The following is a 14581-nucleotide window of genomic DNA, read 5'->3' on the forward strand; positions in this document are numbered from 1 at the left end:
ATGGGGTGTCGATGGCACGTCGATGGAGTAGTCTACTAATGTTATATATTATATTTAATTTTAAGACTACATTGCTGACTAAACGAGGTGAAAATTAAGACACGCATAGTAATTTTCATGGTAGGTTTAGTAAGGCAACATCGATCATTAGTAATTATTGAGACTCAACTGCCTATATAGATATTAGCGAAGTAATATATTGTAATATTATCTCCGTGGCGTCTCAATGGAATTAAGTAGTTTCAAGAAAATTAGCAGATTTGGGGCCCAGTTTACACGAATTCTGAACAATTCTATGTTACAGCGCAAAATATACACTTCAGAAATGTGAACATTCAACATCATTTTGCAGGTATAATATTATAATATATAATAGTATAATTTTATCCACATGAAGTGATGAAATTAGACTGCTTTTACACCGTAAGCACAAAAAGCCAATATAAATTATTACCAATCCTACCCTTTCATATTCAATCATACATAAAATAACCTGACACTCAATGTAACCCATTCGAAAAAGTCCCCACAGTTTTTAGTCGCACTCGGCTAATGTCGAAACTCATTAGGACAGCTTAGCGTCAGTGTCACGGACAAGTTTAAAAATAAAAATAAAAAATAAAACGATGAGCGGGAATTTTGAAATAAGAACGAGGTTTGTTTTCAATACTCTTTCGAGAGTTGATTGATTGATTGTTTTTGCGTGTACTTGGCTTTATCAATTGAACTATTTATTTTCTTCTTTTACGCTAAACTAAAAATATTAGAAGAAGCATTACGGAAAATAATATTATAATTGGAAAAACATTCACTGTGCTTTTAACTGCTAGCTAATCTGGGTCGATGCCAAGTACGAAAAATAAAGGGACCTGGAAAAAACCTGATATACTTGATGGTGTTGCGTTGTTGTCTAACATTGTATTTATTTTAAGTGGAACGCAAAAACAAGCAATTTTTTTTTAATAAGGTAGTCTTATGGGAATTTCCGACTGATCGAAACGACAAGTCGATAGTGTACGTTAATGTCGTTAACGATTAACTTGAACGCCAAGGGCGTAACTGAATCGAAACAATTATCGTGACGATTGATTGAAATGAGGTCTCGTCTGTATGTGGGGGCCTTTATGAGAGCTCTTTAGGGTGTAAGCGACATCAGATCCTATTTTCTTGACTGACTATAACTGATCAAATTCCAAGACATTTTGTGGACACGATCGTCAAACAAACTAATAGCTATGGAGTGGAATTCTTATAATCCGATAAATTACATAATTTCACAATTACCCAAAAACACGTCATTGACCACGACAAAAAACAACCGACTTCTATGTGTTTTTTTTCTCAAGACTATATAATAATAATAATAATAATTCTTTATTTTCTTTAAATAGCTAATTAAAATGGTAAAAAGTATAGCAAAAAGTACAATATACACAGAGTATTTTGACTGCTGGTACTTAAAAAAGAAAACTTGAGCTTAAGTACCAGCATCCTTCCAGTGTCACAGAAGTACATTTTGAGTAATTTACAAAGTTATTTAATACAAGCTACATGTAATGAAATTATTTTATAAAAATAGCAAAAACTATGAGAAACAATAAAATTAACAAATTGTCAATGTGCGATCTGTCAAGTTCAAAGATTGTAATAATGGTGTGAGATGTATGTGTGTTTTTGTGAGAGTGTGTGTGTAGTGTGTGTGTGAGTGCGTGGATGTGTTTGTGTGTGCGTGTGTGTATGTGAGTTTTCTTGAGTGTTTGTACTATATTAATATATTAATATATATTATTGTAAAAATAAATAGATATTTGTCATGTAGTTGTGTTTTTACAAAATAATTGTTAACTTTATTTAATTGGATGTAGAAGATTCTCCGTATCAACATATGAGAGTTGGAGAAGCCACCTAGATACAATTTTTTTACAATCATATTTATGTTTTTTGTCAATTGCCAATAGATTATTCACTTTATTATATAAGAAACGTCCCAGAAAATAAAAGAATTTTTGGCTAAATGTAGTTTTGCAAATAACGGTACAAGGAATAAAGTTAGTACGTCTATGTATAAGAGTTGGGTTAGGTGCCACAGCATGCTGTCGTAGCACAATTTGGAGAACAAAGAGTTGGCGTACGGTAAGTACTTCACAATATTCATAAAGGTATATAACCACACATTTTGAAAAACCATAACCCCAGAGTGCTAGTCTGCCTTTTAGCGAAATTGAGATATTAACATATCTATCTGGGATCAGCAAAACGAGATTTAGAACTCCCTTTAAAGGGGTTTTTAATATCCTATTTACTTTCAGATACTTTCTTAAGCAAATTCATCGTAATTGAGATTTTTTGAAGGTGACAATCTAAGGTGACAATAAAACTTTAGGTGCCAGTATCTCGAAAGTTATAATAATAATAACAATAATAATAACAATAACGCAAACACACTCATAGCCCCACACTAGGGAAACCCTGTATCGCGGGTGCCATGGACATACACATTGACAACCACAAATTACACCCAAACTCACGAGATAAATAAATGTAGACCATACAAATATTTCTCGCGGCCCCGGAATCGAACCCGAGAAATCTACGTGGCAGTCCAGCATGGTAACCGTTCCGTCACAGAGGCAGTTAAGTTACCGAAATGCAAATGCGTTAGTTACGACATGGTTATTACAAAGGGGGTAGTAAAGAATCTTTTATATTAAAAAGTTTTATCTACACATATAACATATTATCTACGATAAACACGAAGCTACGAAATATAAACAGCGCGGAGATTCCTTAAACCACTGTTCCATCGCCCACGCACCCGCGCTCGCTTCACGGCCGATAAACATAAAAACAATATTATTATCAAGTAAATAACGCGCCCACGCGTGATATGAATTAAAAATATATATATATTACTTTCAAATAACTATTGCAATAGTATTGGAGCATTAGAAAAGTAATAATCTGTTATCTTGGCATTTCAATAGCATACTACTTCATTATTGTAAGGATTTTACAGTTACTTTGGAATGCAAAAATGATGGTCGCACTTGTAATATTATCTATGGTGATGCTTCGTAACATCATTAAGTCTTATTTTATTTAATTTTAATAAATTTTCAATTGTCTGTTTACCGTAATATTTTTTCCGTTACAAGAAACGAAAGTAAACCTTATACCGTTGCAATATGAACGTTTTCTTTTTGGAGAACTAGTAAACATGTCGAATTCATCGTCGTTCAGCTATTAACCGCTAGATGGTAGCACATTGATTGAAATTTCAATATAAAATAAAAATGTAACTTGCAATAATAGCTATTGATGGTATTGAACTTTCAACAATATGCCAACAGGCTAAATTTTAAATGAAAAATTTGAAACTCCGACCAACCACTATCAAGGTTTCATAGTGTTTCAAATTGTGAATGTTTGAGTTTTGGCGACAACGCAACGGTTCTGACGGTAATCGAGGCATAAGGCACTTCCATTGTTTTTTTTCTATGATTGTATTTAACAAAGAGCAGGAATCAAAACGTGTATCAAAAAGGACGAGTGTACGCAGCTCACGCTTCGCTACCTTGCGCGGTGCGCATCCGGCAGGGGAGACGATATGAGTCGTATAATCAACCTGGCCCTATAGTGACCGTTGCTTGTCAAGTGAATTATTATAAACAAATGTACATGGTTATTTGTAAAAGGCTAATAACGTTGTAGGACTGTATTACTAACACCATAAACAATAACTTTTGTTTCATGACTTTTTACAAAACATAATAAATTTACCAAAAAAGAAACTTTATTGATGTTTTACTACCACAACATAAAATTATTTTTTTTGTAAACTTACTCTTCTAGTTGGTTATAATTATTAATAAAAAGATAGAACACTAAAAACAATTTCTTCAATTCGATTGAATTCGAAACAGCACCTTCTGCATACCAGCGGGCCTACTATGAGCTTTTAGAGTAATCCTATTTAAGCCTGTAATTTGGATTGCCTGTCAAATTCGTACCATGACCTCACAAAAACAATTCACTGTCCATGCAGTTTACGTTTCCCATTCGAAATTAGTTCACCTTTTCTTTCATAGCAAAATCGTATCATAAGCAATTTAAAAACAGTAACTCCGTGACTAACTTTTTTTAGATTTTGTTACATTTTTAAGAAATTTCGTTTAAGTTTTATTATATTTTCAGTTTCATAATTATTTGTTATCTTTATAGGCTATAATATAGCCAATTGTCAATGAATAATACTATTGAGCGTTTTTTGAAAATTTTAGCTCGAGTTCCCAATCTTTAAAGTATTGTTGATAAATTATTGGCATGAATATTATTGCAATTTTTAATTGGAATTTTAATCATTTTAATAATTTTATTGACTGAAAATTGTAAAATAACTTTTAAATAGTGCCAAATTTGACTATAATGCAATCAATGAAAATGTACAGTACGATTCACGAAAGATGACCACAAATGGCGGCCGTCTGCGCACGTACACTCATGAAGAAAAGACTTATGACAATATAATATTTTAATTTTGGTTTAATAATTTGTGTAATGTTGTAAACGCTGGTTATGCAAATAAATCAAACGTAAGTAATTTTAAATGTTTATTATAATAAATTGAACCAAAAATATAAAAATTTGTAAAACACATTTAGTCGCTATCGCTATTCTCAAGTTCCATGATTCCCTCTATCATGGAACTTGAGGGAATCGTGGAACTTGAGGAACTGGGGCCGGGTTCCATATTAAAGTCTTCATCTTCCGATGATTCGGGAAAATCCACATCTGTCGAATCTTCGCTCTCGTCAGATTCTCCCACACGTATAATTAATTCCTCCGTAAGAACATCCACGATGTGGTCACTTTTTATATAGCTTTCTTCTATAGATTTTACTTTGTCACATAGTTTTTTCCATTCCTCTGGTCCCATCAGATTCACTTTTTCTTTAATTAAATCTATAACGCAGCTAATATTCCACTTTACGTTTTTACTACTCACGTAACCCTTTATAGAGGCCCAAGCCATTTCTATGGGATTTAAATCCGGGTGGTACGGTGGAAGACGGAGAACATCGTGACCATTTTCCATCAAAATTTTGTCAACGGAGTATTTCTTTAAACGAGGTTTGTTATTTTTTATTATATCGTACAATTGAGGTTTCAACATATTGGAATCAAAGCTGATTCCATTTTTGGTAAGCCACTCTTGCATGTCGGATTTTCGGGAATTAGATGTGGGAGCCATATCATATTCTTTATTATGGTATGGGGCGTTGTCTACCACAACAACGGAGTTCGGTGGGAGATTGGGTACCAATAGAGTTCGAATCCATTTCTGGTAATTTTCAAAATTCATGTCGTCATGATAATCTCCTGATTTTGTGCCCGACTTGAAAGTTAATAATGCATTTGGCACAAATCCAGCCTCTGAACCGGCTGAATGATAACGACACGTTGGCCTTTTGAGATAGGCTTTTTCAGACCTGCTGTAGAACCGTCAGCCCAGCCCATGGGTTTTGCATGTGTAGCATGGACGTACGATTCGTCAGTATAAATGATTGGTCTATTTTGTCTTCGATATTCTTGGAGTTTTTTTAGGTAATTGATTCGTAACAACCGAATAGCTGATGATTTTTTTCCACTTAAATCCAATTCTTTTTATTAATCGACCCAAACTTGTTTTGGATCCTTTAAAGTTAATATCTTGATGTAATTTTGCACGTAACTTTTCTAAAGTTGGCAATTCTTTTTCAATTAAATGAAAGTTATGAATACATCTCTTAATTACCCCTTTGTCAAAGGCGTCAACGTCGGAGGCAGGGTTACGGCGCGGTCTCTTTTTACCAGGGGTTCTAAAAACCACTAAGAACGGTGAAGATTTACTTTCTTTTATAATTCTTTGTACTGTCGATACAGACATCTTTGTTGCCGCGGCCGTATTTTTGTAAGCTTCGAGTATTTTAAAATCTTGTGAAAAATATTGAAACACGTTGTACACCAAACTTCTCGACTGTCTATTCAAAGTATTGCCTTTTCCTCGCGGCATTGTAAAATAGCAAATAAGTTCAACACAATAACAAATCTCAACAAAAAACTTAACAAAAAACGAAAACAACAAATAAAAAACAATTTAAAACAAAGAAACACTTCTTTTCGACTGTACTCGAGAGCAGTGTGAGCGCGTCCACGCCGCGATAGACGAAAAGCGACTGAGCAGTCTATCACGAGACGCGCGCGCACCAATGGCGTCGCTCCGATCTTGACGCATTCCGCCCGCGCCTCACCTCGCACCTCCAAAGAGACCTAAAATATGCCTTCTGCGCCGTGGTCATCTTTCGTGAATCCAAGTGTACGTATACAAGAAACGTTCCAATTATGTTATCCAATTACAAACTTACTTTATTAATTTCAATGATAATGACTAAACATGACATGTAATTTTGTCGTACGACAATTTGTAAAGTATGATTGAAAAGTTGCCGATATTACAAAACAACGTAATAAGTATAATTAATAATAAAATTAATAAAAAAATATAATTATTCTCATTTTGTACACAATCGGTTAATAATGCTTGAACGCTCCCAGGACACTACATCTGTCTATTTCTTTCATATGATTTAGTATGTAGTTCCGTCTCGGTCTTGTTAGATGTCAGCCAGAGTCAATAATTAACGTTTAAAACATTGACTTACAATTACAGTTTAAAAAGTAAAATTCGTCATCCTGACATGTCATTCCCGTTCAATTTTGTGTAGGTCATGATACGAATTTCAGCAATTCAGTTTTACCACGTCAAGTGAATTAATTGCATGGAACTTGGCTGGCTGGTTATAAGCTCATAGTAGGCCCCCAGGCCTGATGCTCTTCCATCTGTGAAATTACAGTCAAATGGGACTTGTCAACTTATGTCTCAGGGTGACGGGCACAGTGGCAGTGCCCTCAGATCTTTGCGATTTAAAGTTCTGAGTGGCACTGCAACTGTTACGGACAGGGGTGTCGCTTAAGACCAGGCGCACGACTTGTTCGTTCCGTCACTTTGTATCATTAATTAAAACTGGTTCGAAGGATTTTTTCTTTGTGTTGGATCATTATATTAATAATAATTATAAGAAAGTTTTAAGTTTTTATTGAACTATCCGACACCCTTTGATAAGGTAGTAAGTTCAAGGTTTCTTCCCCACCTGTAAAATGTTTTATATTTATTTTTATTATGTTTTATATTTTCTTTTTGTTTTTAACCAACTTCAAACAAAGGTGGAGGTTCTCAATTCGACTGTATGTTTTTTTTGTATGTATGTTACGCTATACAAAATACAATACAATACAAAAATTCTTTATTGTACACCAAAAAAGGAAACAAATACAATAAAATTAAATTAAAAATAAGCAAATTAATTAAATTAAGCTATAACGCATTTGTGAACCGATTTTTATGATACTATTTTTTTTTTGTTGAAAAGATGTACCTCAGTAGTGATCCCATTTAAATTTGAAGAAAATATTTTACCTCCGTGTGTGGCAAACTCTGTACTGGGATTATTTTATAAGTATACTTGATAATTAAAGCCGTGGTAACCTAATGCTTTGACCTATCGTCTCTCAAGCAAAGGCTGTGGGTTCGAGTCCGGGCGCCACCTCCGAGTTTCTCGGAATTTATGTGCGAAATTTAATTAGAAAATTTACCAGAGCTTTTCGGCACATCGTTATAAAACCTGCACATCGAAGAAAGTTCACAACTCTCGGAAAACGTGTGAAATCCGCATTGGGCCAGCGTGGTGGACTATAGCATTGCCTGAAAGGAGACCCGTGCCCAGCAATGGGATGTATAAATAGCTTGATGATAATACTTATACATATTACTCGTGCCGCATTAGTAAAGAGTATTTATTACGGTATTATTAACCATGGAAATGTTATTCCTTAGGGGTGAAGACCTGGTATCCTGAAATACAGATTATGAGCCTAGTTTTGGCACCAGTCTCCCACAATATAATATATGTATATCATTAGATAATACTAACATATTATGTTTATTGTGCTGCACTGCGATTAAACAAAGAATGTATTTCTTGATTATTCATGAAAAAAAATTTAATTATTGAAACGAAACAGTACCTACTTGTCAGTAATTTTAAGAACAGCGTATTACAGAATGCTAATTATGGAATACTTAACAACCTATAATACGCTATTAAAGAAACAGTTCGTTCACAGAATATAAGTAGAAAAGTGTCCTAAATGCCTTATACAAGTGGATAATAAGCACGTATTTATCTCATACGGTCGTACAGGTCTAATACTGACCATCACACGTAAATGGATCTTAATGATAAGTCTCTACTGGTGCAGAAAACAGGATTGTTGGCTCTAAACTTGATTACTGTGCTTTCTAGTTTTTGTTTTATGCTTTAATTGGTATGGGTGACGGTAAATGTCTTGCCTGTGAGCTACAGACAAGTGCAAAATGGTGACGTGCTATCGACAACTTTACTCAAAGTTGCCTTGTATTCCGTTCTATCAAATAAGTATGTTTTTATAGTTTGGAAGGAATTTTAAATAAACTATGTTGTCGTATTTATATTATAACTTGAAATAAAAGCTTCTTATTTGAATATTGACATATAGAGTCTTATAAATTTCAAACGTTAAATCCTTGTACTTTTTTTAATGAGCGTGCTTATAAAAAGACTTTTAGACAAACGTTAAGTCCCATATACTTAATGTCAAAAATATATTGCAACATTTGATTGTGTTGACAGCGAAAAGCCAGAATAGTTTTCAAATAAGTTAAATTATTTTTATTATTCACAATGATGACTTAATTTGTTTAGGAAATTTGGGGCTCATTCAGAGTGCAGGCGTGGGCGCGGCGTCTTCCTTTTCACAGTGCCAAAGCGGCTACGAGCGGGTAGATCCTTACGTTAAAATCGCTCGCAACGCCTCCGCGCTCGCCTCGAAGCAGGCGCCGACTCGCGCGGTCATAGTGAACGCAACGAGCGTCTACGTACATTTGATTTACACGCACCCGCGCTCCCACCCGCGCCTACCGCCATTCTGAAGAAGGCCATAGATGGCGGGACTTGACTCTTGAGTGTGGTGCGGTGCACGCTCGGATTCGGACGTGCTCCACTACACAATAAGAATTATAATAATTCGCGACCCGCGCGGCAATAGCCGCTGCACGTAATTGACTATGGGTTCTCAGCAACTCATAGCCAACGAACTGTTGGCGTTTATACAACACGCCATAGATACCATGGACGAAGTCAGCATCGTGCAGATCTGCAAGTCAAATTTCAAAGAAGAAGAGATTTGCAGTGGCAAGGCGCTGCTTTTCCGGACGTTTGGCAAAGCCGAGCAGATGCCGTCTCGTCGGAGAGATGGAGGAGTGAAGAGTCTCCAGGACATCATTACGTTGTTCAAGGAGACCGACCCAGACGACGTGCCTGCATTCGTGGCGAAGGAGCTGCATAAGCTGCCCCCTGTCACGTTCGACCACGTCGACGTCACCAGGCTGCTGAAGGACATCACGTCCCTAAAAGCAAGCCTTGCTGAAGTTCAGTGTAAGTTGGAGGCCTCAGACAACACCATCAGTGAGTTGCGTGCCCAAGTTGCATTACTTAGTAGTGCGGCTTCGGTAAGTAGGTCACCTGAGGCCTGCAACGTGAACACTTGTCGCGGGGCGCAAAATGCTTCTTTCAGCAGTTTTAAGTCGGCTGACATGCATGTGTCACCGACCTCTGGCGCTGTTGCCGCGCGCGTTTCCCCGCACCCCGCCCCGCCGGAGACGACCCCTTCACGTGATTACGCAGCTGTTGCCGCTGCCCGACCCATTACTCCACAACCACAACCCAGGCAACCAATGAAGGGAAAACTGAAAAAGAAACTCGTATCTGGAGCTGCGTCGTCAGTACCACCGAGACGAGTTGATCAGTGCGACGAGGACGGCTTTCGGAAGGTGGAAAAGAAAAAGAAGAACATCAGCCGAAACCTTAGTGGCACCGCCCTGACTGGCCCGAATCATTTATTGCGTCCAGCGATACCGACGACGTTGTTATACGTGTCGCGTCTTCATTACTCCACCAAGTCTGCAGATATTGTGGAGTACATGCGAGTGAAGGCCAATGCAAACCTGAGGGTCGAGCGCTTGGAGTCGCGCCACAACGTGAATTTTAATTCATTTGTGGTGCGAGTACCAACTCAACACCTGTCGACCTTCATGAGAGAAGACTTTTGGCCGAAGGGTGTCATATACCGGCGTTTCCGAGGACGGCTACCGGACACTCACGTTGCGTCACACGTCGAAGTACATACGTGTAAATAAATAGTGTTATATGTATATTATCATGTTATATTGTATTTATGATTAGTCCGTAAGGTATTTATTTAATATTTCTGTTATTGTTTTATTATATTATTGTTATATTATATGTATGTTAGTCTGTAAGGTATGTATCTATGGGTCCTAGTTGCCTGAAATAAATAAATAAATAAAAATAAATAAATAAAAATAAAAATTCAGAGTGCAGGCGCGGGTGCGGCGGCGGGTACGGACGCGCGGGTCTTGGCGTCTTCCCTTTCTCAGTGCCGAAGCGACTACGAGCTGGTAGATCCACACGTCGAATCGCAAACAGACGCTAGACTCTAGACCAAGCACTGTGAAAGGTATTAGGATCTACCCGCGCAGTCCGCGCTCAGCCGCGCCCGCGCCCGTCTTGAAGCAGACGCGCGCGCGGCCACTGTGAACGCAACGAGCGTCTACTTATATTTCATTTACATGCACCCGTGCCCGCCGCCACTCTGAAGGCCTAATTAGATATGATGTAAAAAATTAAATTGTTGAGTTTTTCTTGGACTGAGGAACACCTAAAACTTAAAATTACAACCGTGCTTGTGTGTTGCATAGTAAAAAGCAAATTTTTAAGTGCTTTTCGTTTAAACGCTCACCTCCAGATCATTTGTTCTACTCAGTTGACGATTTTATGAAATATAAAAACTAATTGATTGATGTATACCTTCCTTTTAATATTTATTTATCCAATCTAATTAAATTGTGACATCCACTAATATGGCATATCCTGTATCAATTAATTTAATTTGGTAATGCATTGTTTAATTGTTTATTATTATTTTGCATGCCTTAGTTTAAGGCTGAATAGTTCTAATTAAATTTTACCATCAACATTTACAATGTACTCTACCCTATTCAAAGCGAATAAATTAATTTGAATTTGAATTGAATTTACTTTAAAGTGCTTATCTATTTTTAAATAAGTGACTTTATCTAACATCATCGCAAATAAACCCTTCCTATGATTGTTGAATGGAAATCGGCCAGAGAAACCTTGGCATTACATCTAACCTGTCTCGTGAGTTTTCTAACAGGGATAACGCTGCGTCTTTACATATATTGACTGGTTTTTCTAATACTACTTCCCACCGTTCGTTATTGATCGGAAACTCGATAACTACACTGAATCTTATTAAGCTACAAAATAACTTGTTATCTTTCTAAAATATTTGTGGTGTTTAGACAATGGCGGAGGAGTTTTATACTTAATCAATCTAAGTATGTTTCAATGACACTCAGTGATTCACTTATTTACTGAGGACCTCATATTCGCGCATTTTTTTTATGATATCAAATGACAGCTCGAACAAGTCATGCGCCTAGTGGTAATCGACACACCCACCCATAACAGTACTACAATGCCACTCAGAGCTTTAAATTACAAAGATCAGAGGGGCACTGCCGCTGCGTCCGTCACCCTGCGACATAAAATTGACAAGTCCTATTTGCCTGTGTTTCACAGCACCATATCCTTGTGTTCCGTCTTTTTATAATAATAAAAACAAACTAGCGGAGTATTTTCACAAAAGAAATAAATAAAAACATGGTAGTAAAAACATCATGATATTCAATAAAAAAAATATTAAAAAAGCTTTTGTAAATATGTACATACCAAGTCAAGGCGCAAGCTGAACGAGACGTGCTTACGAGGCGGCGGCGCAGGTTGTGCGGGACCCTCGTAGAACGCCGCTTCCTCCAGACCGTAGTCTGATTCCGACTCTGTCCACTCCAGCTTCATGCTGCTGGGACTGTAACAGAAGAAACATAATTTTAAATTGGCAATACAGGTTTTACTTAGAGTCATCCCTAATAATATCTTTATTCTTATACGTCTAGTGTTATAATGTGTTACTTAATTACAAATTAAGTTTAGACATTGGGACTTATAATATACAATACGACATGTATGGTAACTCCATACAAACGTAGCAGTGCGGCTTGTATCTGTGCCGCGTGCCGTGTACGGACGCACACATTCGCATAATCTCGCGATGGATTCGCGTTGCATAGCGTTGGTCGTCTCGCGTTCCTTTCATAATTTTGCAAATGTGTGCGTCCGTACACAAGCCGCGCTGCCGCGTTTGTATAGAGTTACCTGTCTTATTATGCTTCTAACCTTAACGGGAACGAAGTCATGGGAAAATGTTAGTAAAAACATAAATAAACATGGTAATAACAAATCGAATACAAAATATTATAACGAAATGTAAAATACGCTACATAGAAATATTAAGGTAAAAAAATCTGCAAGACAATATATATGGTTGGTATGGGCTGGTATAGTTATTGACTACAAAGAGTCTAGTCATAGTCATGGCTTTATCATTACGAGGCATTCTTGCGCCCGCGCACGCCTAGCAACAATAAGGCTTCTAACCGCAGCGACAGCCTCCTATTTTGAATTAATCGACAGCCGTCCTCACAACTTTTTCTGTCTCTTTCACACACCATACAAAAGAAAGGGATAAAAGAAAGATGAATCCAGAAAAGTGTCGATTCAAACTCGGGTTGAACCTGTTCCTCACCTTGCAATACATCAACTTGTTCTATCAGATGCTTTTTTGTTTTTTGTACGCTCTGAATTGAAAAGTCTTTTTTTTCTCTCTGCAGTAGAATACAGCTACTGTGTTACTTGTTTTAAAATTTGTAATCTTCAGTCGACATTGTAACTTGTTTATAATAAAAAACTGACTGTTCATTATTCTTTGACAAATAATTTATGGTGCACGCAAATAATAAGCGATGAACACTTACTGTTTATCTTTTCCACTAGGTAATTTAGAAACACTCTAAATGTTATAGTATTGACTTCGCACATGCAACCAAATTCTGTCGTAACTCAAAAATGGTGGAATTGGAAAAACACGATTTGGAATTTCGAAAAATTACTGAAAGGCACCAATAAATTTATATTCTCGTTTTTGTGTGGATAAGTAAATATTAAGTATGTGTAAACAAAAATAATCCTATTATTCACAAAAAGATCCGTTCAGTATTTTCTTTACATTTTAACTTTTTTTTAGTAGTTAGTAATTATTATTTAATACCTGATTCAGTAGAAGTAACCAAAAGCACGTTTCCAAATAAATTAACCCTACTCAGTTCCCGATAACTAACGCCATCTTCCTCGAATGCCATCAAAGAGAACACATTGCTTAACACTTCAGATGTAACGAGTTGATCCGCCGGAAGCTGTGTCATCGGGTATGAAATGATTTTAAAAGAGGAACGAGGATGTATAGGCACACTCCTTAACATATGTTACATGCTACTAAAACATCTTCATCGTTCTATATGTAACGATTTTGTATATACAAAAGCATATTACGTTGAACCATGTTTTCGTTAACAACAAAAGTCATTAAACAAGCAGGTGATACAAACCATAATTTCTTTTTAAATTTACGATACCAAGTGACGGAAGGAACAAGTCGTGACAGGCACGTCGTTAGGTGATAAGTAAGCGACGTGCCTGTCCATAGCAGTTGCAATGTCACTGAAAGCTCTAAATGGCAAATATCTGAGGGGCACCGAAACTGTGCCAGTCACCCTAGACATAAGTTGATAAGCCCCATAATTCCATCAGCTCATTTATAACCTTCAAAACCGGAATGATGTAATGCTCATTTTACCGATTGGCGGCTTAAACAGCTAAGGTGGCAGTACTTCTTTGGACGAATTCTTCCACAAGGACCTCTACTGCTATTTATTTTTTAAGAACAAACAGACCTGGAAGTCCGTAAATATTAAAAAATGAAAGAGCAAGTATATACGATGTTCAAAGCTGCATTTAAATAAAGTGATAAAATTCCTCACCGGAATTTAAATCCTCAGTCAAGTACACAGGGCATGAATTTATAATAGTATTAAATGACACCCCGAACACAACAGTCTGTTGCTGTGCGCAAATAAAATTTATAAAATACTCCGCGCTTTCTTCAAAACTATGGACTTGTAGGTTTTGCTTACGCGTGCTTTTAATTGAACGAGTTTTATTAATAGGTATAATATAATGTAGGTGTTTAGAATGCTGACGTGCGTCTAGTACATGTCATATTAACTGCCTTTAATTTAAAAATATTTATATTAGAGAAGTATATTTATTATAGAAGTCTAGATAGCACTTAAAGAAACCAGGTAACTTTAGAACGCTGCCCAAAAATGTTTTAATTGTTCGCCTAGACCAGAGGTTCCCAGACCTTTCTTCTCATAGACCACTTT

The 14581-nt window shown here is 36.7% G+C and overlaps 1 protein-coding gene across 3 annotated transcripts in view; it reads right to left on the reverse strand.

Annotated features, from left to right (window-relative positions):
• LOC113226714 (ETS-like protein pointed) overlaps nt 1–14581 on the reverse strand; it is a 217192-nt gene that overhangs the window by 178563 nt on the left and 24048 nt on the right. For all 3 annotated transcript variants that reach the window (XM_026459437.1, XM_026459436.1, XM_026459438.1), the window contains exon 2: nt 11973–12108. In XM_026459437.1, the coding sequence (XP_026315222.1) occupies nt 11973–12108 (136 nt within the window). The remainder of the gene's footprint in view (nt 1–11972; nt 12109–14581) is intronic.

This window comes from Hyposmocoma kahamanoa, unplaced genomic scaffold (assembly GCF_003589595.1).
Source record: "Hyposmocoma kahamanoa isolate Upper Pololo Valley unplaced genomic scaffold, ASM358959v1 192, whole genome shotgun sequence".
In the NCBI taxonomy this organism is placed as follows: domain Eukaryota; kingdom Metazoa; phylum Arthropoda; class Insecta; order Lepidoptera; family Cosmopterigidae; genus Hyposmocoma; species Hyposmocoma kahamanoa.